This window comes from Molothrus aeneus, chromosome 3 (genome assembly GCF_037042795.1).
Source record: "Molothrus aeneus isolate 106 chromosome 3, BPBGC_Maene_1.0, whole genome shotgun sequence".
Classification (NCBI taxonomy): Eukaryota; Metazoa; Chordata; class Aves; order Passeriformes; family Icteridae; genus Molothrus; species Molothrus aeneus.
The window spans coordinates 110612262-110627535 of record NC_089648.1 but is presented as its reverse complement, the minus strand read 5'-3'; the positions used below and the strand labels follow the sequence as shown (position 1 = coordinate 110627535).

The window sequence follows — 15274 nt, the reverse complement described above, 5'->3', positions numbered from 1 at the left end:
TCCCCAAATGATTCTTAGATGTAGGGCTGTGTGGTAAAGGGGAAGAGGAAGATTCCTTGCAGGATGGCTGATTTTTAGGACCAAAAGCCCTTTCACACCCAGGGATGGGCAGGTGCTGGTGCTGTCACTGTGGCTGTGTCACACAGGCTGTGTCACACAGTCAGCCATGGGACACAAAGCATTGCTTGCTGAAGAGAATGAGGAACAGCCCATGCTTGGGAGGTTGGGAAAGAACAAACTGAATGACCTCATTCCTTCCATGGATGCACAGATGCCATAAGTGGGGATTAAGGGCAGCAGATTTGAGACCATCCGTGGTGTCAGGCGCTGTGGGAGAGGCCATGCTGACTTGTGAACTTGGATCTGTCGCTTGGACGAGGGTGGGAAATCCTTTCATGTGTTTTTTCTGCCCATTCCAAGTTCTCTGGGTGGTGGCAACCCCACTGCTCCCCCTGGAGAAAGGACAGCATGGCAGGGCTGGCAGCTGCTGGTGCCTTGATCACAGCGAGCGCCTGGACTGAGCGCCCTCGGTTCCTTCCAAAATCCTTCCAAAATCCCTCCCAGGACCCCCACAGAGATGGACACAAGGAGGCAGCCAAAGGGAAGCTGTTGTTCTCCAAAGGAAGGAGTCAAGGGGTATTGCTAATGCTGGGATTCCTCAGAGCAACATGTCCTGGGGCAGCTGCTGTGCCAGGAGAGGCACCGAGCCACACGTGGCTCCTGCAAATGCTCCGTTGGCTTCAAGGGAAGAAAAAGGCAGGGGACAGGGCAGAGACCCCAGTGGAGGTGGGGAGGTGTTTTGGGGGCCCCCATCACTTCTTTTACTTGCTGTAACAGCCTATAAATGAACAATTTGGAGGTTTCATAATGCTCTTAATTAGGACAAACTTAAAAAGGACCACTTGGCATCCTTGGTGGTGGAAGCCATGTGCTACCTGCAGCAGGCCAAGTCCAAAATGAAACTGATTTTTCTCTCTTACCTACATTCTGCATTCAGGCAGCTGCTCCTAACAGGTGCTTGCTCTCTTCCTAGCAGATGGTGACAAAAAATGGGTTTGTTGGCAGGTTCTGCCACGGAGCAGCCTTCTTATCACACATATTGATGTGTATACAAACACACACATGTTATCAGGTGTTGGGTTTCAAAAGGAATTCTCCTTCTGAGGGAAGGTCACTCACGTGGGGGGTTTAGCCAGGATGGTCTGTGGCTGTCTCTTTTGTTCCCTGGGTCGAAAGGAATTTGGGGACTTTGCTGCCACGTCAAAACCCCACAAAAATTTGGCCATTAGTTCAGATCTCCTGGTGTATCTGAAGGTGTTTTAGAAGGAACATGTGGTGTTAGGCTGTGTCCCTTCATATCTGTCATAAATCCTTAATTGCCTAAATAGCAATTAACTCCAAAAGAGGCAGGTTTTAGGTAGGGAATGCCCTGATATTTTTCTCCTTGCTCTTGATTATATAATTAATATAATAGAAATGCAGAAATCAAAGTAGGATGTGTGGAAGGGATTTTAAGGATTGTCTCATTTCAAGGATCTCTCACTTTAAATAAAACAACCAGTTAGGAAGGTGCAGTGAAATAGAGACACAGCAATGGCTTTAAACAAAGAAATCCAAGTGCAGGGTTTTATCCTGGGAAATGCACCAGGGCTCTGAGTGCTGAAGTGTTTGAAGCTGCAGGGAAAGCACCCGGAGAGGATTTGTGCTGTATCCATCACCCAGCGAGAGGCAGCTGTCAAACAAATCCCCTTGGTTCTTGACTCTGCTTCCACCTCCCAGATTCTGCCTGGTGAGGGCTGTGAATTTGTCAAAATGGTGCAGAGCAATGCCAGGTTTGGGGAACTGGGGAACTTTTCCTCCTTCTATTCCTTGTGCAGGGAGCACCAGGCAGAGCCATCCTCGCCCTGCTTTGCTGCTCATTTCAAAGGAGCAGCCTGAGCCAAGAGAACCAGATGAGGGTGACATCTGGCCATGGAGCCTCTGCCAAGTCACTGCTGTTCTGTAGCTGGCAGGAAGATGATGTGCTGCAAATGCCAGGTTCTCTCTGAAATGTAAAGTGCATTCCCTGCATTTTCTTTGCTTCCTCTCCAGCCTCAATCAGCTCGGTATTTTGTTTTACTAATGGCCAAATTCAAATCTCCTTTCCAGACGCATAAATCCATTCCAGTGGTGGTGGGTGATTTATACAATGAGTGGAATTTGACCCTGAAGTCCAAAAGGGTCTTGTGTTTTCTAAGCTTCCTGACAAATTAACTTGTTGACTGTAAGTCTCATTCAAATCTCAGCCCCAGTGGGGTGTGTTTGTGCTGAGGGTCACTAATCAAATATATCAGAATTGTTTGTACCTAAACTCTTCCAGGAGGGAGCCGGCAGAGCTTGGGGCAGGTGGAAAAGCTAAAGAAGCTCTACAGATTTCCTTCACTGATAACTTTTCTGGAAGCTTGAGGTGCACCCCTTTAATAAAAAAAATCACTAGAGCTGATCAAGAAGCTTGAGAAAGAAATCTGCTGCTCATAAAAGGTAGGGGCAGTTAAAAGAAAGTTTTGGGGTTGGAACTAGATGTGCTTTAAGATGCTTTCTAACCCAAACCATTCTGTGATTCTGTGATTGTAGGTGCCCTGTACACACTGTTACTCCCTGTTGTGCCCAGAAGGAGTAGGGATGGTGTGGGAAGGAGCTGAAACTGTAGGATTAACCCTGTTTCCTTATGAAGCATTTTTATTTTCACCCTTGTTGCTGAACTCTCAGCACTTTTGGCAGCTGTGAAACGGTGCTGGGTTTGCAGCTGCTGTTCCACCCAAGTGCATCTTTTCCTCCTCCTCTGGTAAAATGGTTTTGCTGCAACAATTTTCACAATTGTATAGGAAAGGGAATTGTATTAAATCATGGACAGGCTGGGAGAGCTGGGAGTGTCCAGCCTGGAGTAGAGAAGGATCCTGGGAAATCTTAGAGCCCCTTCCAGAGCCTAAAGGGGCTCCAGGAGAGCTGTAGAGGGACTTGGGACAAGGGCCGGGAGGGACAGGACAAGGCAGAAATCATTACACTTTTATTTTTAGCTTCATCAAAAGTTACCCTCTATCATCATAGGAAATAGCTGAAAATGTGTTGAATCAAAATCAAGTTTTACCAGATTTGTCAAATAAGGGGAGACTTTTGCATTGAAAGATATATACAGGTACCATAACTAACTTGAACCCACCCAATTGATCAGAGGGATGGAGCATCTCTCCTGTGAGGAAAGGCTGGGAGAACTGGGATTGTTTGGCCTGGAAAAGAGAAGCTTTGGGGTGACCTAATTGTGGCTTCCCAATACCTGAAGGGAGGCTGGAAGAAAGATGGAGAGGGACTTGGGACAAACGATGGAGGGACAGCACAGAGGGAATGACTTCCCACTGCCAGAGGGCAGGGATGGATGGGATATTGGGAAGAAATTGTTGGCTGTGAGGGTGGGGAGGCCCTGGCACAGGTTTCCTAGAGAAACTGTGGCTGCCCCTGGATCCCTGGAAGTGTCCAAGGCCAGGCTGGATGGGGCTTGGAAAAACCTGGAATAGTGGGAAGTGTCCCTGGCCATGGCAGGGGGTGGAACTGGATGGATTTAAAGGTCCCTTTCAACTCCAAACCATTGTATGATGCCATGATCCTATGGATCAAGTTCAATGCTGAGTAACTACTCAACAGAAAATATAGTGAATATCAAACTGAATCTGGGTATCTTTAAATTCTGTCCTTACAAATTATCCTATGCACCCTCCTGGAAAACAATCAGTTAACTCATGAAACTATCAAGGCAGTATTCTTTATTGCCTGCCAGAAAAGAAATTGCTTGATATTATCCCAGTTCTTGAGGACAAAACTTATTTTCCCTGGAAAGATAAGGAACAGCTAATTCGGGTTTTGCAGAGCACGTGCACCGTTATCGTTAGGAAGGAGCTTAACCAACCTGAAAGCAAATGCTAAATGATCCAGATCTTGGTCTTATTAAGCTTGTGTGTGTTTTTCCTACCACTTAAAAGCCTGAGGATCCGGGTAAATGAGATTTTCTGGAAGGCAAAGCTTTCAAGTTTACCTCCCTCTCTTTTTCAAGCACGGAGGCGATGCCTCTGTTTACGCGGTGCTCCAACGGAGCGAGCGCATCCCTGCTGCAGCGTTTCATGGAACATCCTTTGTTTATTCACACTGTGCCACTTTTAAACTTCAGATGTAAACAACAAAGACTTCTTTGTATTTCACACTATCTCATACTCACTACCTTCTGAAGTCCAAAGCCAAAACACTGTGGAATTTTACCCTCCTCGCACTTTCTCCTGCTTGTTGGATGGGTTCTTCCAGCCTTTTCTATTTATAGTGGCTGGAAAACTACTTATCTTCTGATTAAAACGTGCTCTGTTCATTTTCTCTTGACTTTTCGGTCCTTGGAATGGGCTAAAAATTGTATTGCCTGGTAGCCATTTCAAATATAATTTTAGTAGCAATTATGCATATATTCGATAACAGAAACAATTTGTCATCCTGAAGGATCCAAATTGCTTTAAAGTATTCAGCCTCTCTCTGATCTGCTACGTGGATTAAAAATCCAGCAAATATTCCACTGAAATCAGCTGGACAGAAAGGTCAGAAAGACCTAGGCTGGAAATGCAGCAGCTGCCTGACAACACGCATTGGGCAGAGGCAGAAGAATTTGGGTTCTGTTTTAAACCAGAGTGGGAGTTTTAGTTGGAAATTTCACAGAGCTGCACTGATCCTTGAGATCCAGCACAGGGACCTCAATTTTCTGTTTCATTTGATGTGCAGTGTTGTGGTGTTTAGATCAGTCTCATGCTGGATCCATCTCCTCTCTGTTTGATGATGTTTGGAGAGGGCAGCCATGGGGGATTTAAGATGTTTGGAGAAGGAGTCTCCATGGGGGGAAAAGATAAAGGACAATATCCAGAAAACCAGAAAAACGTGGTGTTGATTTTTCCCTTTCCCAGGACCATCCTTTATCATCCCTTCCCCTTAGGCTGCATTAGAGCACAAGCAATATCTGATGGGCCACATGTAAGTGGTGGCCTTGGCAGTGCTGAGGATGGTTGGACTTCAGGGTCTTAAGAGGGCTTTTCCAGCCAAAAAGATTCTGTGATTTTATGATTCTGTTTTGCTGGAACATTCAATGTGTAACATAAATAGTTTTGCTGTAAATTGTTGGGACTATTAGACCCATGCTGGATCCTTCTGAGATATTTCCTTATATAAGAAACTGCCAATACAGACTGAAAATAAAGGTGACAGCTTCCAGTTTAGCAGGTGAGGCTCATGGTGGGTGTTCAGGGTGAGTTGGTCACCTCTGCTGAGAGTGGTCAGCAAAATACAAACCCCCTCCCAGCTTTTCTGGGGGATTAAATGGTTTAGGGTTATAAACCAATGGTCATAGGAGGCTGAAGAGAAAATCCCAGTGTGTTATTAGAGGCAAAATAGGTAGCAGGGATGACAGATTTCCCAACAATTTCCAGTGCAAGGATACTCAAGGTATTCCAGTATAGCAAATTTTATTATTTTAGTGGTAAATATTTGTGCATGGTCTCTTGTCTGGAAGTTTTCCCCTCCAATCACAACAGAAATAATTTCTTTTTTTTTTTTTCAGGATGAGTTTAGGTAAAGATAAATTGTTTCTCTGGAAAACTCATATGTGTTCCTGAGAAACTGTCATGCTTATATATCATGGAAGAAATACTTGATGGAAATCCAGAGAGAAAAATAAAATGATGGCAGTGTAACAGCAGAGCTGACCTGAGCCCTCTGGGTTTGATATCTCAAATGAACACTTTTACTTCTTCATTGCTGCTCCCCTTAATAAAAAATAATTGCAGAGCCTTACATTCCTTGCCAAGGGCTCACACCCAAGGGAGCACCACAAGCTGCTCTGCACTTGGAACAAAACGTGATCCAGGGATAACTGAGCTAATGGAGGTGAGGAAGTCTTGTCAACACAGTATTTACATGTGGAGGGTTTTATTCTGTCCACAGGCGGCTGGGGCTGCCTGGTCTTAGAGTATTTTTGGACCTGAGTTGGTTTCTCAGTCATCCAGGGCTAAACCACTTGTGGTCTCCAGCGTGGAAGGTTCTGCTCTGAGCTTTGTTGCTCTGTGTGTGGGTCATTTCTCCCATCCCTTGGCCCTGGCTGTTGTTATTTCAGGAATATGAGAGTAATGGATGAGTGATTAGGGGAGGAGACTCTGCTGTCTCCAGCCACGGAAGAGATTTGAGCTTTAGATCACTGGAAGTCAGGATGGGGCAGGAGTTTTCTTAGGCATCATCAATTATCCATGCAGGATGTGCAGTAAGAGGCTGTTTGGCTGCCTTCAAATTGGCCAGACAAACAGAATTTCCATCTCTCTCAATGGCTCCTTCAACACCTAATTAGCTCCCAGATGCTACTGGAGCAAGATGTCTTTTATCTTTGCTAATGTTATCTCCCTCTACCTCCTAAATGCCCGCCCGTGCCATTCCCCACTTTCATCTCTCTTCCCTCAGGAGAAAACAGGATGGGTGTTCAGGAAGCTCCACGCTGAAGGTCAAGCTTGTAAAGACTCTGGGTCAAGCTGATCCTGTTAAACCAGGCAGTATCTGGAGCTAAAAAGCTTTGAATCCAGAATTAGATGGATATGATGGAGAGCAGGATACGACTTCCTTCCTATGTACGTTCACAGGATCAGCATCCAACAGGAAAAAATAGAATTGCAGATTTTATTTCACTGTCAGTTGCATTTAAGATGATTTAGGACAAACTCAAAGCTCCTCTTTTCCTGTTGTGGGAGAAGGTACCACGAAATCTGGCTGGATAAATGTGATATTTCAGCTGGCAGAGCTCATTGTTGTGGGCAACACTCAGGTTTTACACTCAGAGGTAAAATAAGAGGAAATATCAGGCTAACTGCACTCCTGGTCCTCCCTAGACCCTCTGAGCACAACCACTTGGGGCTGTGTTAATACCAGGCTCTCATCCAACTGTGATTTACCTTGGCAGGACTGATGGATATCCAAGCCCAGCAATTCCTTCCCCTCTGGCAGGGAGGAGTGACCAAACAACCTGCTCCAAGCAAAGTGGTTAAGAGGGAAACATTTCAGAGAGAGCAGATCTTCAAAATACACTTTATACACACACCCAGCTTTCCCTAAGGCTCCTGGAGATGTGTTTCCAGCCAGGATGAGTTTCTCCATTTCAGTGATGTATTCTGTTGTGTGGGAGATTTGTCAACAGGGAAAAGCTTGGACAAAGTCAGTGTTGCAGTTTTATGGATGAAAAGCAGGATTCTTCAGCTTAGATTTTATACCATCTTCTTTTTCTATCCTATTTCCTTCTCACCTGCATTTCCTCTGTGCTGCACTGGAAGGATACATTCCTAGGAAAAATTCCTGCAGGTTCCTGAAGCAGCACTGCTCCTCTTTGGCCAGGGAATGGGTAATCCCTGCAGGATGTATCCTGGGCTGCATCTGAAGCTGTGTGACCAAGTCAAGGGAGCTGATTCCACTCTGGTGTACCCCACCTGAAGCTCCGTGTCCAGCTCTGGGGATCCCAACATGAGAGGGATGTGGAGCTCCTGGAGAGAGTCCAGAGGAACCCACAGAGATGCTCCAAGGGCTGGAGCCCCTCTGCTCTGGAGCCAGGCTGGGAGAGCTGGGGGTGCTCACCTGGAGAAGGGAAGGATCCAGGGAGAGCTCAGAGCCCCTGCCAGGGCCTAAAGGGGCTCCAGGAGAGCTGGAGAGGGACTGGGGACAAGGGATGGAGGGACAGGACACAGGGAATGGCTTCCTACTGCCAGAGGGCAGGGATGGATGGGATTTTGGGAAGGAACTCTCAGCTGTGAGGGTGGTGAGGCCCTGGCACAGGGTGCCCAGAGAAGCTGCCCTGGGTCCCTGGAATTGTCCAAGGCCAGGCTGGATAAGGCTTGGATCAACCTGGGATAGTGGAAGGTGTCCCTGCCCATGGTCTGGAAGGTCTTTAAGGTCTCTCCCAAACCAAACCATTCCATGATTCCATAACATTTTTCTTCAGATTTAGTCCCACAGCAGCTGCTTTTCGCTCCCAGCACAGAGTCTGTGGGTTTCACCATTTCTTCCCTTAGATCCATGTGCCCATTCTGTGAAAGATGAAGAATTTATACCCCCATGATTCCATCATTCCCAGTCTTGGTCTTGCCTGATTTGCCAGAGGCACTCTGCAAGGAGAGTTCTGAGACCAGACAGCTTCCCTGCAAAGATATTAACAATACTCAGGAATTACACAGCTCTCCAAAGCCTCTGTGAGCATTAGCTCATTATGCAGCACTCCACAGCCCTGTGGAAAAGCATTTGCTAATCAATCCCAGCACCACCTATCAAATGCATCAATGCCATGGAATCCACAGGGCAGAGCCAGCTGGAAACAGCGGAATGTGGATATCTGGTCCCAGTCCTTGTGGTAGCTGGGGCTGGACTTCAGCACTCACCAGCCACTGCTCCCACATTTCCCTTGGCAGGGTCCTTCTTCCTGTCATAAACCCATGATTTCCAAAAGCAGGTCACCTACAGGCTGGGAATGCAGATTTTACCAGATAATCAGGATTTCAGCCCATTCCAGCGCTTGTAGAGGTTGCTGGCATCAATTAATCTGGAAAAGCCAACATCAGTAAGTGACATAGAGGAGACTGGACCCAGTGTGACAAACTGAGCGGTTCCAGCCAACTGAAGGCAGCACAAAGGAAACAATTTCAGATCATATATCATTGGTGACACAGCAGAGTGGGTTGAACTGCCAGAAAGGAGAGGGAAGGGAAGGAGAAAATAAATGAAGGAGAAAATAAACATTGGTGATTGCTCATTCCTCTGGACCAAACTTTGTTTCTCTGGATCAAGCAAGGCTGTAGGGCTGGATTTCTGCCCCCAAACCTGCCAGCAACTAATGCACAAGCCTGGCAAAGTCAGTTAAGTTGTTTTCCAGTTAAAAATATCACAGGGATCAAGTGTCTGGGATTCCCACAGCCTCCCATCTTAAAGAGTTCACAGAACTAATTCCTGCCGTTCTTCTCCATGATGCAGCTCCTTTAATTCTTAGGACTTTTGGAAAAAGAGCTGAAATTCAGGATTGCTGCTGCTGCTGGTGTGAAATTTTGAGTAGACACTGCAGTGGAAGGGAGAGCCCAGCAGATTTTATTTGGTGAGATTGCTGTTAGAGTTTGACATCAGGAGTGATGGTGCAGGAGCTGTCACACATGTCAGGATGCTCTGTGCTGTTTCCAACATCAGGGATTTTTCAAGGAGGTTTCAGAAATGCAGCAGCTTCATGCAACTCACTGGGACACAAGACAAAGTGGATGGATGTTGGTATAAGCTGGTTTATAAAGTGTCTATTGAATCAAACACAGGGTGATGCCATTTTTATTAAAAGCCACAAAATGCTTGAAGCCAATTAATACTCCCCTGCTTCACTAATGCCTCTGCTCATAAAATTAAATGGTTTCATTTAGCAAAACCAATTTTGAAGCCTTTTTGTCAAATTTATAATGACTTTAGCATGAGGAGACTCATGTCTTGCACACATAATACAGGTTTTTTTTGAAGAGAAAGGATGTACAATGAGGTGCCACATGTGGAATAAGAGGAAAGTTGCCCTTCTGAGTGAAGAACTGGTTACAAATAGGAAATAAAAGGTACAAATGACTGTGCAGTTGCTGCAGTGAAGAGAGATTAACCTGTCTTGGGAAGCTGTGCAGTTCAATATCCTCACAAAAGGGCTGGAAAAAAGAGGATGGTGACGCACCAAAACCCGCTGAGGGTTTGGAGTTATTCCAGGTGAGCCAAAGCAGACACGGCTACAAAAAAGTTGTAGAAGAATCCGACAATAATACAGAAAATAGCTGCTGAAATTCCATTTCAATAAAAGTCAAGTGCAGGCACAATGAGAGGATTTAAATTAGCCCGGGAAAGAGGTTCTGGCGTCATTGCAGATGGTGCTTTGGAAACATCTGCTCTGTGCTCAGCAGAGGTCAGGAAGGCAAGTGGAATGCAAAGAATTGCTGGGAGAGGGATGGGGAATGAAGGAGGAAATGTAAGTGCAGGGCTGAATAAATCCCTGGGGCTCTTGAGCACAGTGGAATTCCAGTCACCCCGGTGACTGCAGTGGGGAAGGAGAGCTGGAGAGATGCAGGAAAAGGGTGAGAATCCATAACACATAATCCTGGGTTATGGATTGGGAGTGAAAGGCTGTGGGTCTGGCTGAACACATGAATCGGCAAGATTAAGGGGTAAAATCCAGATTTCTGTGGAGAGAGGGGAGAAGGAATTGTATTAGGAGGCACCAGGATGATCAGAGGGATGGAGTATCTCTGCTGTGAGGAAAGGCTGAGAGAATTAGGGTTGTTCACCCTGGGGAAGAGAAGGATTTGAGGTGAGTTTTGGACCTTCCAGTGCCTGAAGGAAATGTAGAGAGGGGCTATTTACAGCAGCCTGCAGTGGCAGGACAAGGGGGAATTGCTTCAAACTGAAAGAAAGTAGGTTTGGATTGGATGTTAGGAAGAAATTCTTCCCTATGAGAGTGGGGAGGCCCTGGCACAGGGTGCCCAGAGAAGCTGTGGCTGCCCCTGGATCCCTGGAATTATCCAAAGTTAGGTTGGACAGGGCTTGGATCAACCTGGGATAGTGAAAGGTGTCCCGGCAAATGGCAGGGGGTGGCAGTGGATGAGCTTTAAGGTCCTTTCCAACCCCAAACTGTTTGAGATTCTGAGATCCAGCTTGGGATTCTGGGATCCAGTGTTTTGTGACAGAGGATGTGATGACAACTCTGGTCATCAATGGTCAGGCAGAGGTTTAAAGCAAACAACAGGAAATAAACTTTCACAGTCTGTAAATAATTAGGAAAATCATCAAAAACATCTTTTACAACCTGAAAATACAGGTTGGCTGACAAACTTGTCGTGCTGAGGTTCCCAGTGCTGACTTTGACACCTCCATGATCCTGGAGGACTTGTCCAACCTTAATGATTCTGTGATTCCTTGCTCCTGTTCCAGTGTCCCCTCTGCAGCTGGGTGAGATTTGAGATCTGGTTTGGTTTGGCCCCTCCCTGGTGGAATCTGACAGGATTTTTGGGCTGGATTATAAGCAGTTAAAGGGTCTCTTGTGATGTTGCAGTGACTTGGCAGTGCTGGGTTAACAATTGGAGTCAATGATCTTTCAGGGCTTTGATCTCTCCTATGACAAAAGCCACAGAAATCCTCTGAAGGAATAAATTCTCTTTGAATTGCAGTGGAATATTGGTGGGGAAAATGATCCAATGGTTCCTTAAAAATTTCCTGTGCTGAGTTAAAAATCCCAAGGGTTAATTGCAGCATGAGTAATGAGAGGTCTCATTGGATGGCCCAGGAATTTTGAAACAGAGAGGACTAAAAATTCTTCTAGAACAGGATTACCATCAAATTATATCAGCCTCAGTGGCGGGAAATCAATCCAGAGTGGGCTGATTTACACTTGCCAGAGCCAGCACATCCTGAACTTCCCCATGTCTCCCAGTGATGTTTTTATCTCCACATCAACATCGCCAGTGTGAGGAAAATAATTTTCCCTTTAAAATCCAAACATCCAAGGTGGGACTTGGCAGAGTGTAAGGGCCAGGGGATCCCACTGATAACAACACCAAAGTGCAATATAAGGACTCATCTTGGGTTCTGCTTTATTCAGGTTTTTATGGGCTGGGAAGGGATAAATGATGTTTATGCCCTCTTGTGGTGCCACATCGAACAGAATGGATTCCCTAACTGACAAAATGAAGCCAATAATGGAAAAGTCCCAGGTTAAAAATCTGTAACAAACACTGTGGAAAACACAGTGGAAAAATCTCTCCTGCTCCAGCAGCATCCTCATGACTCAGGGAAGGGGGAGAGGCCAATTTTGGCTGCATTTGCAGCAGCAGGTAAATGAGTAATGCCCAGGATGGCAGAGTTTGTGCCATCTTTCAGCAGTGAAGATCACTCCAAAGTGTTTTTTCTCTGTGCTGGGAAGGTTAGAAAGTGAAACAGTGCTTTGTGAAAGGAGCTGTATTGACACCTCTTTGTGTTTGGTGCTGTTGACATGTTGTAGTGCAAACCTTCACATGTTTTATCTTCCTTACTCACATGTCTGACAGGTGAATAACCTGATTCCCTTAGGATAAATCCAGTCCAAAAGGTGGACAAAAGCTGGTTGGTGGTTTTACATGGGGAAATAAGGCCAGGTTCCTGTGAAATGGAGCTTCTGATCCCAATTCCTTGTGTGGGAACACAAGGAATTAATGAGTCAACACCTTCCTAAGCTGTGCTGAGAAATCTGGTCCAGGTTTGGGAACTTGGGGCTCTCCAGACTGGTCAATCATGGATTTTGTATCCATCTTACCACTTCATTCCTGACTGAAGGCTGAACACAGCAGAATGTGTCCTTTAGACAGTGAAATTGTGGGAATAAATCAGAGCAGTGCTCTCCAAAGCCCAGCAGCTGCTGTCAGGTTGTGGACAGGGCTTGGCTGTGCTGGGGCAGGATCTGGGAAATCCTGGTGGGGGAAATTTGGAAACTTTTTATCCCAAATAATCACCTGTTGTTTAAGTAAAGTATTTCCATTGCATGTCATCCTTGCCTCTCCCCAGCCATGTAGCAGATGAAAGGGGAAGGGAATAATTTCCTCTCCAGTTCCAGGATGAGCAAACCCACAATACTGGGTTTAAATGAAAGAACTGGTTTTAACTGGGATAGGCTTAGGAGGGACTCTCTAAAAGGATGGAAAATATTGGAATGAAGATCTCCATCTCCAAAGATCTTCCATAACCAATGTTTTTTGGGATCAAGGCTGCTACCATTCAGTCTGCCATGATGAAAGAGGATGGACTTGATGACTGATGGCAGATTCACAATTTTGTGATTCCATGTGATGATTTCCCTTTGTTTATATTTTATATATTTAATAGTATGATGAGATAACAAATATTTTTCTGGGAATCCTAAATGCTGACCCTTCAATCAATTCTATCTATGTCCAGTATTTATAACTACAATTTGCAACAGGATTCTGACATTAATTAAAAGTGCTTACTAGGTTTTAGCGCAGACTTCAGAGCACAAGTTATGTCCACACTGAGAAGACAATTGGCTCCAAAATGTTGGTGTTTACCAGTTTCTTTAGGAAAGGACAATGTAATGGGGAAAATGTCACAGCAATTCATCTTAAAAAGAAATTCCCTCTGTCAGAAACCTCTCAGGAGTTTCAAATTCAGCTAGGGGATATCAGAAAGCAATTAAAGTCTAATTTAAAATCCCCACCCACATTCTGTCTTTTCCTGCCAAGTGGTTATTGCTCCTGGTCCACGGTACTGGCAAATCTTTCCAAAATGAGCCATAATTTGCCTTAAAACTTAAAACTTTCTGGTCAATATGGAACTTTTCTCTTTGAAGAATGAGTTTGCAGTGACTCTGCACAAAAAAAATAAAAAAGCCCAAATGCTCTGATTTCCCAAGGACATCCTTGGGGATGAAATTTCACCCAGAAATTCTTCTTGGACAAGGACATTGGGGGTGGATTTTGAAGCCGAGGCACTTTCCAGGGAAGGTTCCTGGACACTGCAGCTTCCTAGGGTGGATCCCAGTGTGTTCTCCCTTTGTTTTCCACTTTCATTGATGGCTCCACATCACTGCCTGGGTTAATAAAGAGAATAAAAGCGTGGCCGTGGCAGATTAAACAAATGAGCCATTAAAAGGGGACGATGGCTCCCTCCCTCTCTGTGCCCACAGCAAAGCAGAGCACCACAAGAGCAGGGATGAAAAGCTTTCAGGGATGAGCTGGGAATGTGAGCACTGAGAGACGCCTGTGGCTCCTTCAGGGAGGAATCCCAAGGTCATTCACAGCAAACCACTAATGGCTTTCCGTGGTCTTTCCTGACAGGTGCTGAAGGAGGAAGGCTTTGGCCCCATCACCACGGAGATCCGGGAGGCTCCTGAGTTTTATTATGCCGAGGAATATCACCAGCAGTACCTCAGCAAGAACCCTGGAGGGTACTGTGGCCTGGGAGGGACGGGGGTTTCCTGCCCCATGGGCATCAGGAAATAGTCTGTGCTTGCTCCACCACCTCCTCTTCATTGTAGGGAGCTTGGGAAAAAAAAAAAAAAAAGACCAGGAACCCTGGTGGATGTTCCTGCAGCATCTGTGGATAAAGATTTGGGAATCTGCTGGGGAGGCTTTCCATAATTATAAGTTTTCAAAAGCCAAAGTAGAGGCAGGAATTGCTTCCATTCTTGCTCTGTGCAGCTCCCAGGGTTTCCTTGTCATCTGGAGAGGTGGAAAGAGCTCCAAACTGCTGAAGTTTGGCTTGAAATGATGCTAAAAGGGTGAATTAGGAGGTGGTTGCACCCGTAGCTGCTTTGCATTTCCAATGCCTTTGGACTTTTTGATTTTCTTGGGTTAATTAATTTCCTGGTGTTCCCAGAGCTTTGACTTCTGGATATGTGGTTGGGTTCCTTACCTGTCACAGCCCTGGAATTTGATGTCTTTGGGAATGATGAATTGATCAGATCAGTGATTCTCCCACCACAACTCCACTTTCACAGCATTTAGTACCACCTGTAGTGCCTATTTAATGAAATTATTTTAGCCATAAAAAATAAAATTGTCATGTGATGCTTCTTTTTGACAGTTCCAATAAGTGAATAAACACAAAAAGAAATCAGTTTTGTGTCCTGCTCTGCAATAAATGGCAGAATAAGAAAAGAACAATGTTCTCTGTGATGTGTTCCAAGTGGATATCTGGGTAGATCTAAAACAAAATTATCAAATATTATAAAATGCTGCAGCTCTCTAATTAAACACCAGGGTGTTTAAATCTGTATCATCAGTCATGACAGTACAGAGGAGTGGAATTATCCCTATGATTAATTATTTATTCTTTAATAACTTGGGGAGCCCCCACCAAGAGCAGACTCATGGGAAAGATAACTTGGGGCAGCCTCCAGTGAGTGTGCAGTCAAAATAGCAGGCCAGCCAGAAAGGGGAAAAAAAATCAATTTTTGGGTTTATTAATGGGGATCTCAGAGTGCAGACTCAGAGCTGCAGACAAAGGATGCAGGGATGCACATTTATCCCATGTGGAAATGGGATCCTGTGGGTCCAGAGCTCAAGGAGTGAGCCAGTTTTGGGGGACCTAGGGTGGCACTCAGAGACACAAATCCACAGCACCTCCTTCTCCATGGCACTGCTCTCCACAACTTGGTTTGATGTTTCCTGCTCACCAGCTCAGCTTTGAAGCT

General features: G+C 45.4%; 1 protein-coding gene across 2 annotated transcripts in view; it reads left to right on the top strand.

Annotated features, from left to right (window-relative positions):
* Positions 1-14744, top strand: part of MSRA (methionine sulfoxide reductase A) — a 237750-nt gene extending 223006 nt beyond the window's left edge. For both annotated transcript variants that reach the window (XM_066547616.1, XM_066547617.1), the window contains exon 6: positions 13917-14744. In XM_066547616.1, coding sequence (XP_066403713.1) covers positions 13917-14081 — 165 coding nt within the window. In that variant the 3' untranslated portion in view covers positions 14082-14744. The remainder of the gene's footprint in view (positions 1-13916) is intronic.
* Positions 14745-15274: the final 530 nt, after the last annotated feature.